Source organism: Hippopotamus amphibius, chromosome 12 (genome assembly GCF_030028045.1).
Source record: "Hippopotamus amphibius kiboko isolate mHipAmp2 chromosome 12, mHipAmp2.hap2, whole genome shotgun sequence".
Lineage (NCBI taxonomy): Eukaryota > Metazoa > Chordata > Mammalia > Artiodactyla > Hippopotamidae > Hippopotamus > Hippopotamus amphibius.
In genome coordinates, this window is record NC_080197.1 from 99,760,446 (window position 1) to 99,779,909 (window position 19,464).

The 19,464-nt window shown below is 48.5% G+C and overlaps 3 protein-coding genes across 4 annotated transcripts in view; 1 reads left to right on the top strand and 2 right to left on the bottom strand.

Annotated features, from left to right (window-relative positions):
• On the top strand, positions 1-17,536 carry MARS1 (methionyl-tRNA synthetase 1). Of its 2 annotated transcripts, XM_057703129.1 has the most exons (22): positions 1-190; positions 988-1,078; positions 1,238-1,316; positions 1,389-1,523; positions 1,868-1,943; positions 2,189-2,361; positions 2,547-2,653; positions 6,579-6,695; positions 6,836-7,039; positions 7,726-7,927; positions 10,091-10,165; positions 13,661-13,831; positions 14,002-14,097; positions 14,226-14,343; positions 14,707-14,920; positions 15,644-15,775; positions 15,883-15,987; positions 16,079-16,265; positions 16,822-16,893; positions 17,020-17,043; positions 17,133-17,222; positions 17,319-17,536. In XM_057703129.1, the coding sequence occupies exons 1-22, from the start codon at positions 82-84 to the stop codon at positions 17,463-17,465; spliced, it is 2,724 nt and encodes a 907-aa protein (XP_057559112.1). In that variant the 5' UTR covers positions 1-81; the 3' UTR covers positions 17,466-17,536. The 2 variants fall into 2 exon arrangements, with proteins under 2 accessions (XP_057559112.1, XP_057559113.1); XM_057703130.1 differs by lacking the exon at positions 17,020-17,043 and having other exon boundaries at positions 2-190.
• DDIT3 (DNA damage inducible transcript 3) lies at positions 17,525-18,298 on the bottom strand. The gene is made up of 2 exons (XM_057703132.1): positions 18,161-18,298; positions 17,525-18,065 (listed from the first exon to the last, which is right to left on the bottom strand). Exons 1-2 carry the CDS (start codon positions 18,296-18,298, stop codon positions 17,700-17,702), a joined length of 504 nt encoding a protein of 167 aa, XP_057559115.1. The 3' UTR covers positions 17,525-17,699.
• Positions 18,230-19,464, bottom strand: part of LOC130833450 (DDIT3 upstream open reading frame protein) — a 3,478-nt gene continuing 2,243 nt past the window's right edge. Inside the window, exons 2-3 of the mRNA XM_057703133.1 lie at positions 19,046-19,093; positions 18,230-18,318 (exon numbers count right to left, since the gene is read on the bottom strand). Coding sequence (XP_057559116.1) covers positions 19,052-19,093 — 42 coding nt within the window. The 3' untranslated portion in view covers positions 18,230-18,318; positions 19,046-19,051. The remainder of the gene's footprint in view (positions 18,319-19,045; positions 19,094-19,464) is intronic.

Here is a 19,464-nt window from a genome sequence, read left to right on the forward strand (position 1 = left end):
TCCCAGCATGCCTCGCGGCGCTCGCTCATCTCGCCGGAGGGAGGCCGGTTCCGGTTGCATCAGCGTGGGATCCACGGCGGAATGAGGTTGTTCGTGAGCGAGGGCGCCCCGGGGAGCCTGCCCGTGCTGGCCGCGGCCGGGAGGGCCCAGGGCCGAGCGGATCTACTCATCAGCACTGTAGGCCCGGAAGGTAGTCGGGCTGGTGCTGGCGGGCGGTGGAGGAGCCAGGCGGGACTGAAACACGCCGACAGCCACCCCACAGTTGCCTTCGCCCCCCCGCCCCCCACCCCGCGCACCCCCGTCGGCCTCCTCCCGGATCATCCTTGGGCACCCCCTCCTCTCCTCCCTCCCAGTCAGGTCTTTCATCAGTCGCTTCCGTTCACTGTCCTCAGTGTACCCGTCCCTCATCTCTTCCCTCCCTTCCTGCGTCTTCCAGGACCTCTCCTTACAACCTTCTCCCACACCTACCAGGCCCTCCCCGCCCCACGTCACTCACATGATAACCCCCAGGTTCTCCTTTGTTGTTCGTAGGAAACCCTGCTTTCCTCTCCTAAATACACAGAGACACACCCATACTCCCTTCGGTTTACCTCTTCTCATTCCCAGCTGTCTGTTTGGATGACTCTTAAGCCGTTCTCTTGTCAGTCTTCCCAGTCCTCTTAACTTTGTTCTCCCACTGTAGCTCAGATCATTCTCAGATATCCTAGTTACTTTCAATTGTTCCTGTTCTTGGCAGCACTACCCCAATACCACCACCTCCTCTCTGCAATCCCCATCTGTTGTTTCCAGCTGGCAGTCTCAGCTGAACACCTGCTGGTCTCTCCAGCTCATTGCGGACCCACCCCTTTCAGTGGTCCTATCCTGGACCCTCTCCTTGAGACTGCCTATCTCCCCCCACACACCAACGCTGTGAAGTTGTCCTTCTAAGTTGACAAAGTATTTCTTTTCTTTCCTGTGTTTTTCATGCATCTTCCTCTCCTGCGTCAGAGCGTGTGGTCCCGTTCCTGACTCGGCCTGAGGCCCCTGTCTTGCAACTGGATAGTGGCAACTACCTCTTCTCCACCAGTGCAATCTGTCGGTCAGTATTGTCCTTGATGCAGGGAGGTAGCTGAATAAAATCAGGAATTACTGTCCTCTGTGTGGTCTTATTTACAACCACTGTTTCACTGGGGGGTGAGAAATGAGCTAGACAAATGAGCCTTTTTAATTCGACCTTTGTTGCTCTCTCCTGGGCTAGATACTTCTTTCTGTTATCTGGCTGGGAGCAAGATGACCTCACCAACCAGTGGCTGGAGTGGGAAGCGACAGAGCTGCAGGTGGGACTGGGATGTGGGGGATGGCAGGCAGGCCCTGCATGGCCGTCCTGACCTGTGTCTCCCGCACTGTAGCCTGCTTTATCCGCTGCCCTGTACCATTTGGTGGTCCAAGGGAAGAAGGGAGAAGACGTTCTTGGTCCGGTCCGGAGAGCCCTGACTCATATTGACCACAGCTTGAGTCGTCGGAGCTGTCCGTTCCTGGCTGGGGTGAGTTGGGCCTTGAGATGAGGACTGGGGAACGCTGTATGGCATAAGAATTAAGAAGGAAGCCTGTATTCAGAGTTCAGACCCCCAAACTGCCACTTACTAGCAGTGTAAACTTTAAAACTCACTAAACTCTTTAACCATCTTTTTTTTTTTCCATCTTTGAAATGAGGGTAATATTAGTACCCACGTCAGTGAGTCATGGTGAGGATTAAGTGAGATAATTTGAAATGCTTAATACAGTGCTTGCTGCATAGTACGTGCTTAGGAAATGTACGCTATTATATCCATTGGGAAGACGCTGAGTGTCTCACCTGTGTACTTTTTCTCTTCTTTCCTCAACAAAGGAGACAGAATCTCTAGCTGACATTGTTTTGTGGGGAGCGCTATACCCGTTACTCCAAGACCCAGCCTACCTCCCTGGTGAGAACTGTGCATATCACTTCTCCACCAACCCCAACCCCAGGAGCTTGGTGTAGGGGTTACAGAGTGGGCAGTAGAATACTGAGGACCCATTTTGAGCTGTAGCTTGACAGGGCACCTGTACCGGAAAGATGGCTGAAGGAACTAAGGAAGGCAGCTGGAGAAACTTCATGAAGGGCGGGAGGTTCCCTCCCACTTATCCATTCCAGGTCTCACTGATTGTCTCCTTTCTCCCATGCCCACAGAGGAGCTGGGTGCCCTGCACAGCTGGTTCCAGACACTGAGTTCTCAGGAGCCGTGTCAGCGAGCTGCAGAAACAGTGCTGAAGCAGCAGGGTGTCCTGGCCCTCCGACCATACCTCCAAAAGCAGCCCCAGCCCAGCTCCCTTGAGGGGAGGGCTGTCAGCAATGAGCCTGAGGTTTGGAACAAAGAAGAGGGGTCCCCACAGAGCCTAGGTGTCTGAGGTGGGGGGTGGCTTGGAGAGGGACTTTGAACTTCCTTATTAATTTTTCATTTCTTGGAGAGCAAAGAGAGAATTTCTTTACTTTATGCCTCAACCCCCCACCCCTCAACCTGGTAAGGGATACTGTCCACTCTTCGTAGGATGAGGAGCTGGCTACCCTATCTGAGGAGGAGATCGCCATGGCTGTAGCTGCTTGGGAGAAGGGCCTGGAAAGCTTGCCCCAACTTCGGCCACAGCAGAATCCAGTGTGAGTAGGCGCAGATGAACAGGGCTTGGTTTCTTATGTGGAAATTGTTGATATAGCCAGTACCTGCCTGTCAAATCCCCATTGCTGACCTTTCTTTAATTTTCTGTCCTCGTAACCTCTTGGCTAATATTTTGGACATACTGTCTCTCAGTGCCATCTACACCGATATTTTCAGCTACTTTCCACTTACTGATTGCACCTAAATCTGTTTTTCCAGTTCAGGTATCTATTGGATGTTCTAGGCATATTTGTCAGACTATCTCTTAGATTCCTTCACCTCTGCTGGCACTGCAAACTCAATTTGTCCAAAACCAAACCTGTTACCTTCCCTGCCAGCTTTTCTTTCTCCTTTATTCACTTGTCTTAGTGAATGACTCCCGCCTTCCACCTAAAAATCCAGGCCAGAAATCTTGCTGTCTTCTCTGTATACCCTTCTCTCATCTCCTTCTGTATCATTTATTTCTTTAGCAGGTCATTGGTTCTAACTCCATTGGTTTTAACTGCTAAGGAGTCCTTGTACCCAGCCCTTCTCCCTATCCTCTCTACAGCCGCCTGCGATCGGACCTGTCCCTCTCTTCCCTGCTCCTTCCCTGCTATCCCGTGCTCCACATGCCACCAGAATGGCTGCGTAAAACTGCCTATGTTATTATCTCGCCTTCCTTCTCAGAGTTCTAGATGGTTGCTCTGTATGGTTGACAAGGCCTTTAGTGATCTGGCCCCTGCCTGCATGCTCAGCATCACATTCTGTCACTCTGCTGATAGCTGAGCTAATATTCACACATAGACTGGAATTCCCTGGTGGTCCAGTGGTTAAGACGCGACGCTTTCAGTGCCGAAATCCAGGGTTCTCTCCCTGGTCGGGGGACTAAGATATCCCAAGTTGTGCAATGTGGCAAAAAAAAAAAAAAATTCAAACATACATAGATTTTTTGCAACAAAATGAAATATTTGTAGTTTTGGACATGTCGTTCAATAAAGATTTAAGTGTCCACTCCTTGTCCGGCCCTGTGTGCTGGGAGCTGGGTCTACAGAGGGGAACAAAACAGACAAGACTCTGCTGTCATGCCATTTTGAGTCTAGTGGTATTTAGAGGTATTTAAAAAACTGTCACACAAACGTCTAATTATAAATCTTGCTAAGTACTGTGAAGGAAAAGAACAGGATGCTATGAGAAAATATCATAGGAGATTAACTTAGAAAAAAGACATTTAAACTAAGACTTGCAGGAATTCCCTGGCAGTCCAGTGGTTAGGACTCGGCACTTTCAGTGCTGAGGGCCTGGGTTCAGTCCCTGTTTGTGGAACTGAGATCCTGCAAGACACACAGCCGCAAAAAATAAAAAAATAAATAAGTAAATAAAAAGGATAAGACTTGCAACATGAGTAGGAGTTAAGTGAGGGTCAGTCTGGGGAAAGGTGTCTCAAATAGAGCAAGCATCGTGTTTGGCCCTTTATAAGGACTTTCTAAAAGGCCAGTGGCTGGAGGCTGGTCAGTCAAGGGGCAGTTGGGTCAAGATGAGTTTTGAGAGGAAGGTAGGCTGAGATCCTATACTCTTACACCTTGGTGTTTTTGCTAGGCTCTTCCTTTTCCTTGGAGTGTCTGCATTTTACCTGTAGGTAAATCGCTCTATAGTTGTAAGAGACTGGTTTTAACATTTCCTTCTCTCCAGAGCTTGAGAGAGTCTCAAGTGCTTCATCTTCTGGGAACTCCCATTGTCGGATTATGTTGTAATTACCCCTTTACATGTCTGTCTCCTCACTGATCTGTAAGCTTGTTGAAGGTAGGGTCTCTCTCTTTTCTTTTATGTGGCCCATTTTCTAGCACAGGGCCAAGCGTTTGGTAGATAATGATAAAATTTGTTTGTTTTAATAAATTTATTTATTTACTTATTTATTGGCTGTGGTGCTGCGTGTGGGCCTTCTCTAGTTGTGGCGAGCAGGGGCTACTCTTCATTGCTGTGCACAGGCTTCTCATTGTGGTGGCTTCTTTTGTTGTGGCTCACGGGCTCTAGGTGCACAGGCTCAGTAGTTGCAGCACACGGGCTTAGTTACTCCAAGGCATGTGGGATCTTCCTAGACCAGGGATCAAACCCATGTCCCCTGCATTGGCAGGCAGATTCTTAACTACTGTGCCACCAGGGAAGTCCCAATAATGATAAAATCTGAATGAAAGTCCGTCCTTTGTTCATTCACTCATTGTGAGCATTTCTGTAAGTACCTGTTGAGGATTGTTTTGGAGGTAATAAAAAATAGGAGGTAGGCCTTCTCAAGTGTTTATACAGGCTAACATGTTCAAATGCATACTTAGAGGAGGAGACAATTAGGGTTAAAGGCACTAGGGCCAAACCAGGCTGTCTTCTGTGCTTTTCCTTCTGACTGAAGGACTTCCCCAGTGTCTTGAATCAGGCAAATTCCCCCTCATTCTTGAGACCCTATTCAAGTAGTTCTGCCTCTGTGAAGTGTTAGTCTTGGGCTGGAGATGCTTGCCTTCCTTCAGCCTCCCTGGGCACTTTGTACCTCTCTTCACACTGATCCCAGTCAGAAGTTATATGATAGAATGTAACCCCCTGAGGGCAGAACCCTGGGCATACTCACCTTTATGTCTGCCACCGCAGTAAGCACACTCAAGATGAGAGACGTTACAGGGCCACGCAGAAGGAGCACCACAGGATGTGTGGTACAAAGATGCTTAGGGGCTGAGAATACAAGGATGATTGCGTAGAAGACCAGTTGTCAGTGACGGAAGGCTTTCCTGAAGGAGCTGATTTCTAAGCTGATTTCAGAGAAGATTATGGTATTCCGTCATGGGGAGAAAAGGCAATGAATGCAGGAGAAATCAGTGAACTCTTTCTCAGGGAAATGAGATGTAATGTGTTCCAGGAAGTAGATGGAACATCTAACCGGATATATAGCGTGCAGCTGGGGAGAAGGGTGAGGTTAACGGGAGGGAATCGTTGGCGTCTCAGTTAGTAGAAGAGATGATGAGACTCCATGAGCTCGCAGGATGCCCAGGGTTGAAGGACTGGTAAGTGATGGGAGTCAGTGATTAGAGGTTAAGAATGGTTGGAAATAATACAACATTATGAATCAACTATACTTAAACAAAAAAATATTAAAACTGGAAAAAAAAAAGAATGGTTGGAAAGATAGAAGGAACCCTGGTGAGACGTCAGTGCTGGGGCAGGGGGTGGATACAGGATGTGCGCAGCTGAGCTGTCACGGGTGATGGGGCAGGAAAAGAGAAGAGTGGATTGAGTGACTTCCGATGGCAGATTGAGTGGCGTGACTAGCAGTGATCCTGGGAAAGCGGGGAGGAGAGGATGGCTATGAAGCCAATGGCTGGTGCCTGCTGGGTTGAGTCGGGCCGTGAGGAAGTGACCAACACGGGTTAGGGAGGGAAGAGTCAAGGGCCGTGAGAGGACTTGGGAAGGCTTGTGTATGGGCTGGTGAGCTGTAAGCACTTCAGGTCATGGCTAGAGGTAACGTTAACACCGCGCCTGGGAAGACGGGGAGAGATCAGCGCTGGGAAAGCATTCTTGGATGGTATCGGAGTCTAGGGAGTTAGTCAGTGATGGTGGTTGGTCGGAGCCTGGGGAGAGCTGTCCGTACCTGGGAGGTCGGAGCCTGAGAATGAACTAATGGCAAAGGAGCACTTGGGATAGTGAAGAGGGACGGAGCGCAGGGTCGGAAGAAGGCTCCTTAGGAGCCGGACACGAGGCTTGCTCGCTGTGGGCGGGGCCCTGTGTTCGCCGCTGTGGGGACCTTATGGCTTTTGGGGGAGTTTCCACTCCCCGGGGTTCACGGAGGGAAGACTTGAGACGGGCGCGACCCTGTGGCCGTAGCACAGACGTGCGCCTGGTGCCTGTGCCCTTTGGGGCCCTCTGGACCCGCTCCTCTGCCCGCGGACTGTGCTCTCTGCCCACCAGGTTGCCCGTGGCTGGGGAGAGGAACATACTCATCACCAGCGCCCTCCCTTACGTCAACAACGTCCCCCACCTCGGGAACATCATCGGTTGCGTGCTCAGTGCTGACGTCTTCGCCAGGTGCAGCCCGCTGCTGGGGGAGAGCCCCGAGGGCGTCGTGGGCCCCAAGGGCGCAGGAGGCCGCAAGCGGGAGGCTGGAGGGATCCTGGGCACGTGGGGGGGCTGAGATGGGGCCCCGTGATCACCGCGTTCCCTTCTAGGTACTCCCGGCTCCGCCAGTGGAACACTCTCTATCTGTGTGGGACAGATGAGTACGGTACAGCGACAGAGACCAAGGCTGTGGAGGAGGGTCTGACCCCCCAGGAGATCTGTGACAAGTACCATGTCATCCACGCTGACATCTACCGCTGGTTTAACATCTCGTTTGACATATTTGGTCGAACCACCACTCCGCAGCAGACCACGTAGGTGTCCTCTAATGTAGGCAGAAATGGAGGGCGGGGGCAGTGGGAATATCCCGGAGACAAAGGCAGGAGGAAGCAAGTTTGTTTTCCCCCATCCCCCAGACATCTGGATATTGTCCTGACGTGTGTCCCAGGCATCCTGTGGATTGATTGTGTGCAGAAGCCTGGTCAGGGCTGAGGGGGCGACCAGGGGAGGGAAGAGACAGGAAGGAGGCTCACGGGAAGGATCGCCGCCCCCCGCCCAGCACCAGGGTCTCAGGACAGCCCCTCGCACTGCTGTGTGTCTCTAGCAAAGGCACTCACTCTCCTCTGCCAGGTACACTCATGGTCCTCATCGAAGCTCTGTAGTAGACAGGCTGCCAGCCGAGTGTTGTGCCGTGTAGCAGTTGGACTGATTTAATTTTTAGGACATATCAAAGAACGACGCAGTCCCGTCCTCTGTATTTTACAAAAGTAACTTCTGAAGTGAGGAGGAAGGAGATCCTGCGGGGAGTTGGGGAGTTTATGCGAGGGGTCCGGGCTCATCAGTAAACTCCCTACAGATGACTTGCTGGCCTCCGCCTGATTTCTTTGGCGCTCGGACTGAACGGGTTTGGGTCCCGGGTGGGGTGGCAGAAGGGAGGGGCGCACCGCTTCCTCTGACGTCCCCCGGTCCCTCCCTCCCCGTGCCTCGCTCACCCCGTCAGAATTACCCAGGACATCTTCCAGCGGTTGCTGGCCCGAGGTTTTGTGCTGCAAGATACTGTGGAGCAACTGCGGTGTGAGCGCTGTGCCCGCTTCCTGGCCGACCGCTTCGTGGAGGGTGTGTGTCCCTTCTGTGGCTACGAGGAGGCCCGGGGTGACCAGTGTGACAAGTGTGGCAAGCTCATCAATGCCATTGAGCTCAAGGTGAGAGGGGGTCTCCTGGGAGCCCGGGAGACAGTCTCTAATCTTAAGGGTCTCCCAGTCTGGTCCCACTCAGGGTTTTGGTTTTTTCCTGTTTTTTGTTTTTTTTAAATTGAAGTATAGTTGATTTACAATGTTGGGTTAATTTCTGCTGTACACTCAAGGGACTCGGTTATACATACATATACATTCTTTTTTATATTCTTTTCCATTATGGTTTATTCCAGGATATTGAATATAGTTCCACGTGCTATACAGTAGGACCTTGTTGTCCATAGGACTTCTGTTTTAGCATTCAAGACCTTTCACCAGTGGCTCTTCCTATTCTGTCTTGGTGACTCATCACTCAGTTCATTGCGTAAATACTTACTGAGCATTTACTACGTGCTTAGAAATAGACATGTTGAGTTCATACTTCCCTACCTTTGCTCCCGCTTCATACCACCCGATCTGCATTTGTTTAGTTCTTCCTCTCTTTCATAAATACCACCTTTTCTTCTACTCTCTGTTTTTTCATTTGGTAGTTCATTCATTCATTCGCTCATTTCTTTAACAAACTTTTTTGAGTCTTTACAGTAGGGTAGTCACAGTTCTAGGTGTTGAGGAGACAGCAGTGAACAAGACATTTTTATCTAGTGTGGGAGGAGACCAGCACTAAAGACAGCATATAGTTACCCTAGAGTAAACTGCCAGAAAGCTGTGCTAGACGGTGACTTCTGGGGAAGAATTAATCTGGGTGATTAGGGAAGGCCTCTCTGAAGGTAACATTTGAACTGAGAGTTTAACTGAAAAATGAGAAGGAGCCAGGAGGTGATGAGTGGGATTAGGAGTGTTCTAAGCAGAAGGACCAGGAAATGCAAAGGCCCGAGGCAGCAAAGTACTGGAAAGGGGAATTGAAAAGGCCAGCGTGGTTTATAGTGAGTGGGGGTTGGGGTGGATGGGTGGTGATGGATTGAGACAGGTCAGAGAGGTAGGCAGTGACCAGATTTCCAGGGCCCAGTCAGCAGTCTCCGAGTGGAATGTCAGGCTGCTCTGTAGATAATGGGTGGGAGGGAAGTAAGAGAGAAAGTGGGGAAGCCGGTTTGGAGGCCAGTGGTAGCTCAGAAATGGGATGATGGTAGCTTGGACTAGGTTAATAGCGACAGGAATGGGGGTGGGGTGGGATTTGGGATGTGTTTTGGAAGCAGACTGTAGACTGGATAGACTGGGACTTGGGGTGATAGGCAAGTCGAGAGAATGACAACTTGTGCGTTTTTGGCTTGAGCAGCTTGGGTGGCCGGCAGTACCATCTACAAACATGGGCAAGATTGGGTGAAGAAGAGCTTTCTGGTGGAATGAAGTGATACTGATTGGGTTTGTTAAGTTTGAGATGCCTATTAGACATGCGAGGAGCCATGTTAGCTAGGCAGTTAATACAGGCACGTGGAGTTCAGGAGAGAGGTCCTGAGAGAGTTATAATTTCTCACCTTCAAAAACCCAGATCAAAACTCACCCTGGGGCATTCCTTGGTGGTCCAGTGGTTAGGACTTGGCTCGTTCACTGCTGTGGCCCGGGTTTGATCCCTGGTCAGGGAACTAAGATCCTGCAAGCCGTGTGGTGCAGCCAAAAAAAAAAAAAAACAACCTTAGGAGCTTTCATTGATGAGCACCAGCTAACTGTTTCCTCCGTCAGCCATCATCCTTCAGGGTTTGTACGGTTAAGCGGTGCCATGAAAGCATTTCCCGACACTCTGCCTTATGAAGGCCTGCACTTGTTTCTCCTGCGAGCCCTCTCTCCCGGATTGATTGTAACTTCCTCTAGGAGAGGAGCCCTGTGTCTTCTCTTCCATCGCTCTTTCCGCTCCTCACACAGCTGCCTACAGTGCAGGGCTCTGGGTCTAGCCTGTGGTTAGAGAATGCCTTTTGCTATTCTTTGGAGCGAAAGGACACAGTTGTGAAACTCTGAATAGCAGATATTGTGCTATGCAGACCTGAGTCTCCAAGTTCAGAGAAGGCCCAGGTAAGTAGTTCATGAGTTGGTGGGGTGTGAGCGTGAGGCTAAGCTTGGTGGCAGACAGGGGACGTCATCTCTCTGTGCCTCCCCCCGCACCTGCACAGCTCCTGGCCTGCAGCCTGATCCCGACTGTCCTGTCCTGGGTCACCCCTTCTCTTGAAATTCCCTTCACAGAAGCCTCAGTGTAAAGTCTGCCGGTCATGCCCTGTGGTGAAATCCTCTCAGCACCTGTTTCTGGACCTGCCGAAGGTAAGTGGGCCTTTCCCTCAAGCCAGTCTGCATGGCCTCTTCTGCTTCAGCCATAGGTAGAGGCAAATTGCTACCAAATCACTCTCACATATTTTTAATTTCCATTTTAAAATTATACACGCTTAATGTAAAAAGATGTAACAGGAAAAGGGCACAAAGTGAAAGGCCCAGGCCCATCTGCTGAGAGGTAGTTACTGCTGCTGATTTTCCTTTGTAGCACTTGCATAGGAAAGTACTTTTATGCCTTTTTTCCCCCTTAGTACAAATTAGATCATGGCATTCATATTCTTCTACAGTCTATTGTCTTTCTTTTACTTCACAATGTGTCTTGACCAGTTTTTCCCTTTAGTGGATTTGCCTCTTTTTTTTTGTCCTTTTAAACTTTTCATTTGGAGATAATTTCAAGCTTGCAAAAAGAGTTGCAAGGGACTTCCCTGATGGTGCAGCGGTTAAGAATCTGCCTGCCAATGCAGGGGACATGGGATCGAGCCCTGGTCGGAGAAGATCCCACATGCTGCAGAGCAACTAAGCCCGTGAGCCACAACTCCTGAGCCCATGTGCTGCAACTACTGAAGCCCATGCACCTAGAGCCCATGCTCTCCAACAAGAGAAGCCACTGCACTGAGAAGCCCATGCACCACAACAAAGAGTAGCCCCTGCTCACCACAACCAGAGACAGCCCACATGCAGCAGCGAAGACCCAGTGCAGCACCCCTCCCCCCCAAAAAAAAGAGAGTTGCAGGAATAAGCAGTTGCTAGAACAGAGAACCTCATGTTCTTTACCCAGAAGACCCTCATGTTCCCATTGCCCAGATTCACTGGCTGTTAAGATTCTGCTCCATTTGCTGTAGCATATTCTGTCTCTCATACATGTGTGTATATGCACTTACATATCCTCTTTACTCCTAAATGCTTCATTGTGTGTTTCGTAAGAAAAAAGACATATTCCTGCACAACCACAGTGTGGTTAACAACTTCAAGAACTTTAATATCGATATAGTTGTGTGATCTACCGCCCATGTTCCAGTTTTGTCAGCTATTACAATAATAGCCTTTCTAGCTTTATTTTTCCTGTAGAGCAGAATCTGGCTCTGGATCATGTATTGCATTTAGTTTTTCTCTCTCTTTAGTTTCCCTTAATCTGAAACAGTTCCTCAGCCTTTTTTTCTTTTATCTTTTATGACATTAACAGTTTTTAAGGATGTAGGCCATGATCCCCCTTTTAAAATATCAGTAGAGGGGTTTCCTAGGTGGCGCAGTGGTTAAGAATCCGCCTGCCAATGCAGGGAACACGGGTTCGATCCCTGGTCTGGGAAGATCCCACATGCCGTAGAGCAGCTAAGCTTGTGTGCCACAACTATTGAGCCTGTGCTTTAGAGCCTGTGAGCCACAACAAACGCCCCTGTGCCGCAGCTAGTGAAGTCCACGTGCCAAGAGCCCGTGCTCCGCAGCAAGAGAAGCCACGGCAATGAGGACCCTGTGCACCGCAATTGGAGAAAGCCCGTGTGCAGCAATGAAGACCCAACACAGCCAATAAATTAATTAATTAATTAAGTAATTTTAAAAAAAAAGCAGAGACCAGCAAAAGGGAGGTACATTTAAAAAACAAAAAACCAATAGAATGTTCTTCATTTTAGATTTGTTGGCTGTTTTCCTCATGATTAGTCAAGTTATGCATCCTCAGTGGGACTACTACATAAATGATACTGTTCTTTCCAGAGGCACGTGATTGCCGTTTCCCTCTCATTGGTGATGTTGATTTTGTTCAGTCAAGGTGTTGCTCAGCTTCTCCACTGTATAATTAATATTTTCCCCCTTGCAGCTTGTGAGCAGTCTGTGGGAATACACTTTAAGGCCATGCAAGTACCTTGCTCTTCATTGAAAGGGTCCCTCTAAATTTAGGATGCATGTATTTAATCGTTCATACCTGAACCAGTTCTCATTAAGATTTGCCAGCTCTGCCACCCCCTCTACATTTACCCTTCCTCTTCATTCATTTTTCTACTTACCTATTTATTATGTGTCGACTCATGGATTTCACCTTTTTTAAATGGTTTATAATCGATTCCAGTCCTAAATAATGTTCATATTCTAATTGTCCCTTATTTGGCCAATGGGAACCTCTTCAAGGTTGTTTTTCTGGGTGTTTCTGAGGTCTCCCATCATTTTTTAAGCACTTCCTTATTTTCTAGCATAGCAGGATATTCTAGAGACATCTTGTTCCAGCCTGGGATTCAGCCATTTCTCCTCCAAGCCCTGTATTTATTTGTTTGTTTATTTGTTTGGCTGAGTCATGTCTTTAGTTGTGGCACGCGGGCTGTGGAGCGCCTGGGCTTAGTTGCCCCTCGACATGTGGGATCTTAGTTCCCTGACTAGGGATCGAACCCAGGCCCCCTGCATTGGGAGCGAAGAGTCTTAACCCCTGGACCACCAGGGAAGTCCTGTGGGTACCATAGTTTATTTAACCAATTTCTTGTGTTCACCATTTAGATAGTTTCCAGTGTTTTGCAGTTAAAAGTACTGTTGCAGTGAATACCTTGTGCATATATACTTTTGTAGAAAGTGTATCTGCAGGATCAGTGCCTTAAAAGGGATCAGGATAAATGGATATGTAGTTTATCGCCTGATTTTTCTCAATAGGTGTTACTCCTTTTCACATTCCTCCCAGCAGTGCGTGCGCGTGATCGCCCGTAGCCTCGCCAGAGGACTGTGTTGTCAGGTTTCGGATGGTATTTATGTGGATGAATCACATGAACCATCCCTTACAAAAGACTTATCTTTGTTTTTCTGCTTACAAAAGGGATACACTTATTTTTAAAATTTCAGAGTGAGGGAATTCCCTGGTGGTCCAGTGGTTAGGACTCTGCGCTTCCACTGTAGGGGGCACGGGTTCGATCCCTGGTCGGGGAACTAAGATCCTGCAAGCCGCACAATGCAGCCAAAAAAAAAACGTTCAGAATGAAATACATGGTGTAAAAGTGGATGTTCCCCTTAATCTCATGTGAGAATAAAGCATGGAGATATAGTTTTCCTCAAAAATTTTTGGGCTTATGTTAATCTATTACTATTATTTATTTTTATAATAGGATTATATCATATATTACTGTTTTGTAGCTTGCTTTATTTAATTAATGTATTTCGGAGTTCTTTACATGTCAGTACATACAGGTCTTCCTCATTATTTTTAAAGGCCTTAGAAGTATTTCATTGTATTGATATACCACATGTCTTTAGATTTTACTGAACCAAGTGAATTAGTTTTAATTTTTGCTGTGGTGAACTGTGCGCTTCTTTGTAAACACACCTGTACACACTTATATGAATATTTTTGTTGAAAAAAATCCCTAGACGTGGAATTGCTATGGCAAATCATGAATCCTTAATTTTAATTATATATTGCCAAACTACTCCAAAAAGGTTGCATGTATTTATCCTTACGCTGACCACACATATGACTGTCCTAAACCAGCTCTCTGTGCCTCTCTGCCATTTCAGCTGGGAAAGCGGCTGGAGGAGTGGTTGGAGAAGACATTGCCTGGCAGTGACTGGACCCCCAACGCCCGGTTCATCATTCGTTCTTGGCTTCGGGATGGCCTCAAGCCACGCTGCATAACGCGAGACCTCAAGTGGGGAACCCCTGTGCCCTTAGAAGGTTTTGAGGACAAGGTGAAAGCCCTGTGCTTTATTCATATCTCATTATTCAGCCTTGGGGTTGAAACCCTGGGCTAACAGAGCAGACTGTTGATGATGTCTTGTTTCAGTCTGAGACTTTGGGTTGGCAAGGTTTTCCCAGTGTTCTTGCATCCTACCGTGTCTCCTCCCTCCTGACTCTCCAGGTATTCTATGTCTGGTTTGATGCCACCATTGGCTACCTGTCCATCACGGCCAACTACACAGACCAATGGGAGAAATGGTGGAAGAACCCAGAACAAGTGAGCAGTTCTTGGTTAGCCTGTCCATGGGGAGGGTGTGTGTGTAGTGGGGTGGTTCGCATTGGGTAGCTGATCTTGGGCCTTTGGAGAGGATCTCAGGAGCTCTGTCTCCCAATTATATTCCATAGGTGAGCCTCTATCAGTTCATGGCCAAAGACAATGTTCCCTTCCACGGCTTAGTCTTTCCTTGTTCAGCCCTAGGAGCTGAGGACAACTACACCTTGGTCAGCCACCTCATTGCTACAGGTACCCTGGGAGACTGGAGATGGGGGTGTTCCTAGGAAATGAGGGCCAAGACAGTACTTGGAAGAAGTTCCTGGAGAGGTGCTAAGTCTTGAGTTAGGAGTTGAGATGAAGTAGGAAACAATTAGAACATGGAAGCTCAACCCAGAAAAAGGAAACAAGAACCTGAAGAGAGCAAAAGTCCAAAGCTAAGGTTTATAATGGGTAGAAGTAAATGGAAAAAGACTGGAACGGAGAAGAAGAATCTCCCAAGTTGTGTGCAGGCTAGCTACTCTAGAGCTGAGGATGAGGGAGAGGAAAGAAGAGTTAGTCAGGGAGGAAGGACGTGATTTGAGCCAGTGGTTCTCATTCTTTTTCTCTGTCCAGAATACCTGAATTACGAGGACGGGAAATTCTCTAAGAGCCGGGGTGTGGGTGTGTTTGGGGACATGGCCCAGGACACAGGGATTCCTGCTGACATCTGGCGCTTCTATCTGCTGTACATTCGGCCTGAGGGTCAGGACAGTGCCTTCTCCTGGACAGACCTGTTGCTCAAGAATAATTCTGAGCTGCTGAACAACCTGGGCAACTTCATCAACAGGTGGGACCTGGTGAGGGCTGAGAGGCAGCAGACGTGCCTGGCGTGGGGCTAGTCGGCCACGTGTGCTTGGGCGACGTTAGTTGTAGACGTGATTTAGCAGAGCTGGTCACAAAGTGAGTTTTTGCTGATTATTTTGTTATTAATGTTCTTTGTAGAATTGGAAATGTGTTCTTCCTAGCAGAAAGGTTCACTTGCAGACCACTGAAAAGTTTGGCTGAAGAAAGGGGTTATTTTAGCATAAGGGTAGGAGACTTCTGCTGTACTCTTCGGAGTTTTGTTACTTCAGGCTCACGTTCCATTATTGGTCCCTATCTCAGCTATTCTGCAACCTAAAGAAATACCGTCCATGGCTACCCATTCGGATTTGGTCATTAACCACACTGAACAGATAGGCCCTGCTAGAGGATTTATTTGTTTGGTAGCAATTAATGCATATTTCAACTGGATCATTCTGAGTTAACTTTTTAAACATAAACAGTTGCTTAACTTTATTAGTTTCCTTTATATAAGGGATATCTGTATGTAAGATGTCTGTTGTGTGCAGAGTCCTATTCTTAGGGGGGAGAGAGAATAAGGAATTAAGTTTTGCCTTCCAGCTTGAGGGAGCCGGGTGGTTTCAGTTCTGAGAAAATGCAGAATTACGAAAATTGTGTTCAGTTTCTGTAAGAAGACTAGGCAGTAACTCCTCTTTCCTCTCCCCTCTCCTTCCCTGCTCCCATCAAGAGCTGGGATGTTTGTGTCTAAGTTTTTTGGGGGTTTTGTGCCCGAGATGGTGCTCACCTCTGATGACCGGCGCCTGCTGGCCCATGTTGGCCTGGAGCTCCGGCACTATCACCAGCTGCTAGAGAAGGTTCGGTGAGTATCTACACCTCTGTCTCCACTCCGTGATCTGCTGGCATGTTGAGAGTCCCATACCGGTCCCCCCAGGACCTTACACCTTGGCCTGCATCCTTCCTTCCCAGGATCCGGGATGCCTTACGCAGTATCCTCACCATCTCTCGCCATGGCAACCAGTACATTCAGGTGAATGAGCCCTGGAAGCGGATTAAAGGCAGCGAGGCTGACAGGTAGGTAAGGAGGTAGCGTTGGCTACAGGAATAAAGTGGCTGGTAGGCTGTATCTTCCTGTAGGTACTGACTAATATCTTTTCTTCCTCAGGCAGCGGGCAGGGACAGTGACAGGCTTGGCAGTGAACATAGCTGCCTTGCTGTCCGTCATGCTCCAGCCTTACATGCCCACGGTTAGTGCTACCATCCAAGCCCAGCTGCAGGTCCCTCCTCCAGCCTGCAGTATCCTGCTCACAGACTTCCCGTGCACCTTACCAGCTGGACACCAGATTGGCACAGTAGGTCTCTGAGATTTGGAAGAACCAGCCTCTCTCAAAATTCCTACCTCTGCCATGCAGCCCTTGGGGAGGTCAGGGAAGAACTTAACTTTGGGCACGAGACTCTCATAGCTATTCTCCGAAACCCTTCCCCACTCATCCCCACTCTGCACTTAGGCTTGTTTCTGATATGAAGTCCTTGGTATTGGTTTACAAGCCCAGTGTTTTCTGTAGCGCTCATATTCTCACTGTCCTTCATGCCAGAACCCAGGGGGCAGGGAGAATACAAGGTAGCCACTTCCTCCTGGACACAAGGTGATAAAAGTACCTACGCCTCTAAGCTCTTGCTTCAACTTAGCATCATTAAATCATTTAAATAATTTTTGACCCTAGTGAATGATTTTTCTGGATTCTTTACTGAAATTGGCAGGTATTTGCTCAGTGTTACACTCTGAAGTTTTTTTTTCTAGACCAGTGAGCTCCTATATGTCAGAAGTTGGGATGCAGAGGCCCTCTGTATAGTCTGGTAGAGTTTATACCTCATCAGTGAATGATTCTGGAATTCTTTTTTTCACAGGTCAGTCCCTTGTTCCAAAAACTGGAAAATGACCTGATTGAAAGTCTCAGGCAGCGCTTTAGCGGGGGCCAGGTAAGAAAGCTAAACACTGTGTCTCACCCCCAACAGTCCTTACTGTCCTTCAGTAGCCTTCACTCATCCCTCTTTTCATCTTTCGGCCATGCTGCTTCCTCACTTAGTTTTTCTTTCCTGTCTCAGCTAGAAGAGTCCTTGGCATTAAAGGTAACCACTCTCCCCCTGAGATGTTATCTAAAACTTGAGGTTGGGGGATGTTTATGGTAGCAGGTGCTAACTCTCTCATTGATCTCAAGGCAAAAGCATCCCCCAAGCCAGTAGCTGTAGAGACTACAACAGCTGGAGCACAGCAGATACAAGTGCTGATGGATGAAGTGACCAAGCAGGTACGGAGCTTAGGCCCTATGGGAGGCTGGGAAGGCTGAATCCTAACTAGGTCCTTTTTGGTTTCACTGTTATTCCCCCACCCCCTCTCCTTTTAGGGCAACATCGTCCGAGAATTGAAAGCACAAAAGGCAGACAAGAACCAGGTTGCTGCAGAGGTGGCTAAACTCTTGGATCTGAAGAAACAGTTGGCTTTAGCTGAGGGGAAACCCCTTGAAACCCCTAAAGGCAAGAAGAAAAAGTGAAAGTGAGAACTTGGCTCCTAGAAAGTCACTTTAATGGATACGGACAGTAATAAATAAATGTACAACCTCTATATACATGCTGAGACCCTTTCCTGTCAACTACCCTAAACCTTCCCCCTACTGAACAGATGGGGGTGGGGGGGGTATATTGTTGGCACTGGTGAGAAGGGGCTCAGTAGATACTTCCAGGAAGGGTCAGAAGTGGCCCGAGAGGGAAGTGCTGGTCCCAAGTGTTCATGCTTGGTGCAGGTTCACCATCCGGTCAATCAGAGCTCGGCGAGTGGCCTCCACTTCTCTGGTCAGGCGCTCGATTTCCTGCTTGAGCCGTTCGTTCTCTTCAGCTAGCTGTGCCACTTTCCTTTCATTCTCTTGTTCTTTCTCCTTCATGCGTTGCTTTCCAGCCCGGGCCGGGGACTGGCCACTCTGTTTCCGTTTCCTGGGTCTTCCTTGGTCTTCCTCTTCCTCCTGAGCCGGGGAGCTCCGACTGGAATCCAGAGAGCGGGGGCTCTGGGAGGTGTGTGTGACCTCTGCTGGTCCTGGCTCCTCGGTCAGCCAAGCTAGGGAGGTGGGGTCAAGAGTGGTGAAGGTTTTTGATTCTTCCTTCAAAGGAATGAGGACAGACAGAGTAGATATTAATTTGTTGAGAAAGGAAGGGCAGTACCTCCTCCCCCCAGCATCAGGCCTAGCGTTCTTACCTCCTCGTTTCCAGGGGGTGAGACGTAGGTACCCCCATTTTCATCTGAGGACAGCACTTCCTGTAGGTCCTCATACCAGGCCTCCAGCTCCCAGCTGGACAGTGTCCCGAAGGAGAAAGGCAGTGACTCAGCTGCCATCTCTGTAGCTGGATCAGGCTCTGGAAAAGGACATACTCAGGAGAGTGGCAGATAGGGGAAGAAGCTCTACAAAGCAGTCAGTCTACAGGTTGGCACACTGGCCTGCTGCCTGTCTGTTTACTGGAACACAGCCACATCCATTTATTTACATGTTGTTTACAGCTGCTTTCATGCTACAATAGCAGAGGTGAGTAGTTGTGACAGACTATTCCACGTGGCCCTCAACATCTAAAATATTTACTATCTGACCCTTTAAACTTTACCAACCCCTGATCAAGAATGATATTCCCTCTTTGCTTTTGCTCAGCACTTGAAGCAAGTGCCTGGATATGCATTCTTATGGGTTCCTAGTAAAAGTCTTCAGCCTCTCTTGGGGAACTGCACTGGTTGTTTCCAGGGGCAGTCACCAGACCATTTGTGCTCCTTTCTCCTCCTGTGTGGGGAGCTTGGGCACACAGTCCTTGGGTCAGTCTAAACTTGATGGGGACAGAGGTGTGGTGAGACCTCACCTGACTGCTCACTCAGAGCCAGCTTTCAATTAGGACACGCTCTAATAATAGTGATTTGGTCACCTTGTTAGGGGCAGGCCAGGAGGATGGATGTGGCCTAATTGCAAAGGCTGCTCAGATTCAAACCCTCCTCTCCCATCTTTTCTAAGTGTTTTCATAATTTCTTAGGGTCCCAGTAAAGGGAGCCTAAGCAGCACCTCTTAGGAGCTGGTTTTGGGAACGTGTTGGTTAAGTTTACCTGCTTTCAGGTGTGGTGATGTATGAAGATACACTTCCTTCTGGAACACTGTGGGGATCAAAGATAAATGTTAGCCATTTTTGGAAGAGGGGAGAGAGGCAGGCTCTTTTATCTCCAGCTTCCTGCTAGTCCGTCCGTCCTTCCTTCCTCCCTCCCTCCCTCCCTTCCTGTCTTATAGAGTATAGATAGTTATCGGTCCCTGTAGCCATTTCCAAGGACAGACAAGAGCCTGACTTCCTTTATTTTTAGTTGCTGACATTTGTAGTCCTGATTACATAATAGCAAAATCCTGGCCAACTCAGCTTTCTCTAAATTTAAGGCAGTCCTCAAATCTGCCAGGGTAAGGACTGGACTACAGGGAAGGGAACAAATCAAATGGCATTTTCCTAATTCCATTCCCAGACTGACATCCTCCAAAT

Excerpts from the sequence above, each read along its gene's own strand:
- MARS1 (XM_057703129.1), top strand. The coding sequence starts at position 82 with ATGAGGTTGTTCGTGAGCGAGGGCGCCCCGGGGAGCCTGCCCGTGCTG. Across the intron at positions 14,098-14,225 it reads GGTGGAAGAACCCAGAACAA|GTGAGCCTCTATCAGTTCAT; the intron begins GTGAGCAGTTCT and ends TATATTCCATAG. Across the intron at positions 14,921-15,643 it reads CTGGGCAACTTCATCAACAG|AGCTGGGATGTTTGTGTCTA; the intron begins GTGGGACCTGGT and ends GCTCCCATCAAG.
- DDIT3 (XM_057703132.1), bottom strand. The coding sequence starts at position 18,298 with ATGGCAGCTGAGTCACTGCCTTTCTCCTTCGGGACACTGTCCAGCTGG. Across the intron at positions 18,066-18,160 it reads CACCCCCTGGAAACGAGGAG|GAAGAATCAAAAACCTTCAC; the intron begins GTAAGAACGCTA and ends ATTCCTTTGAAG.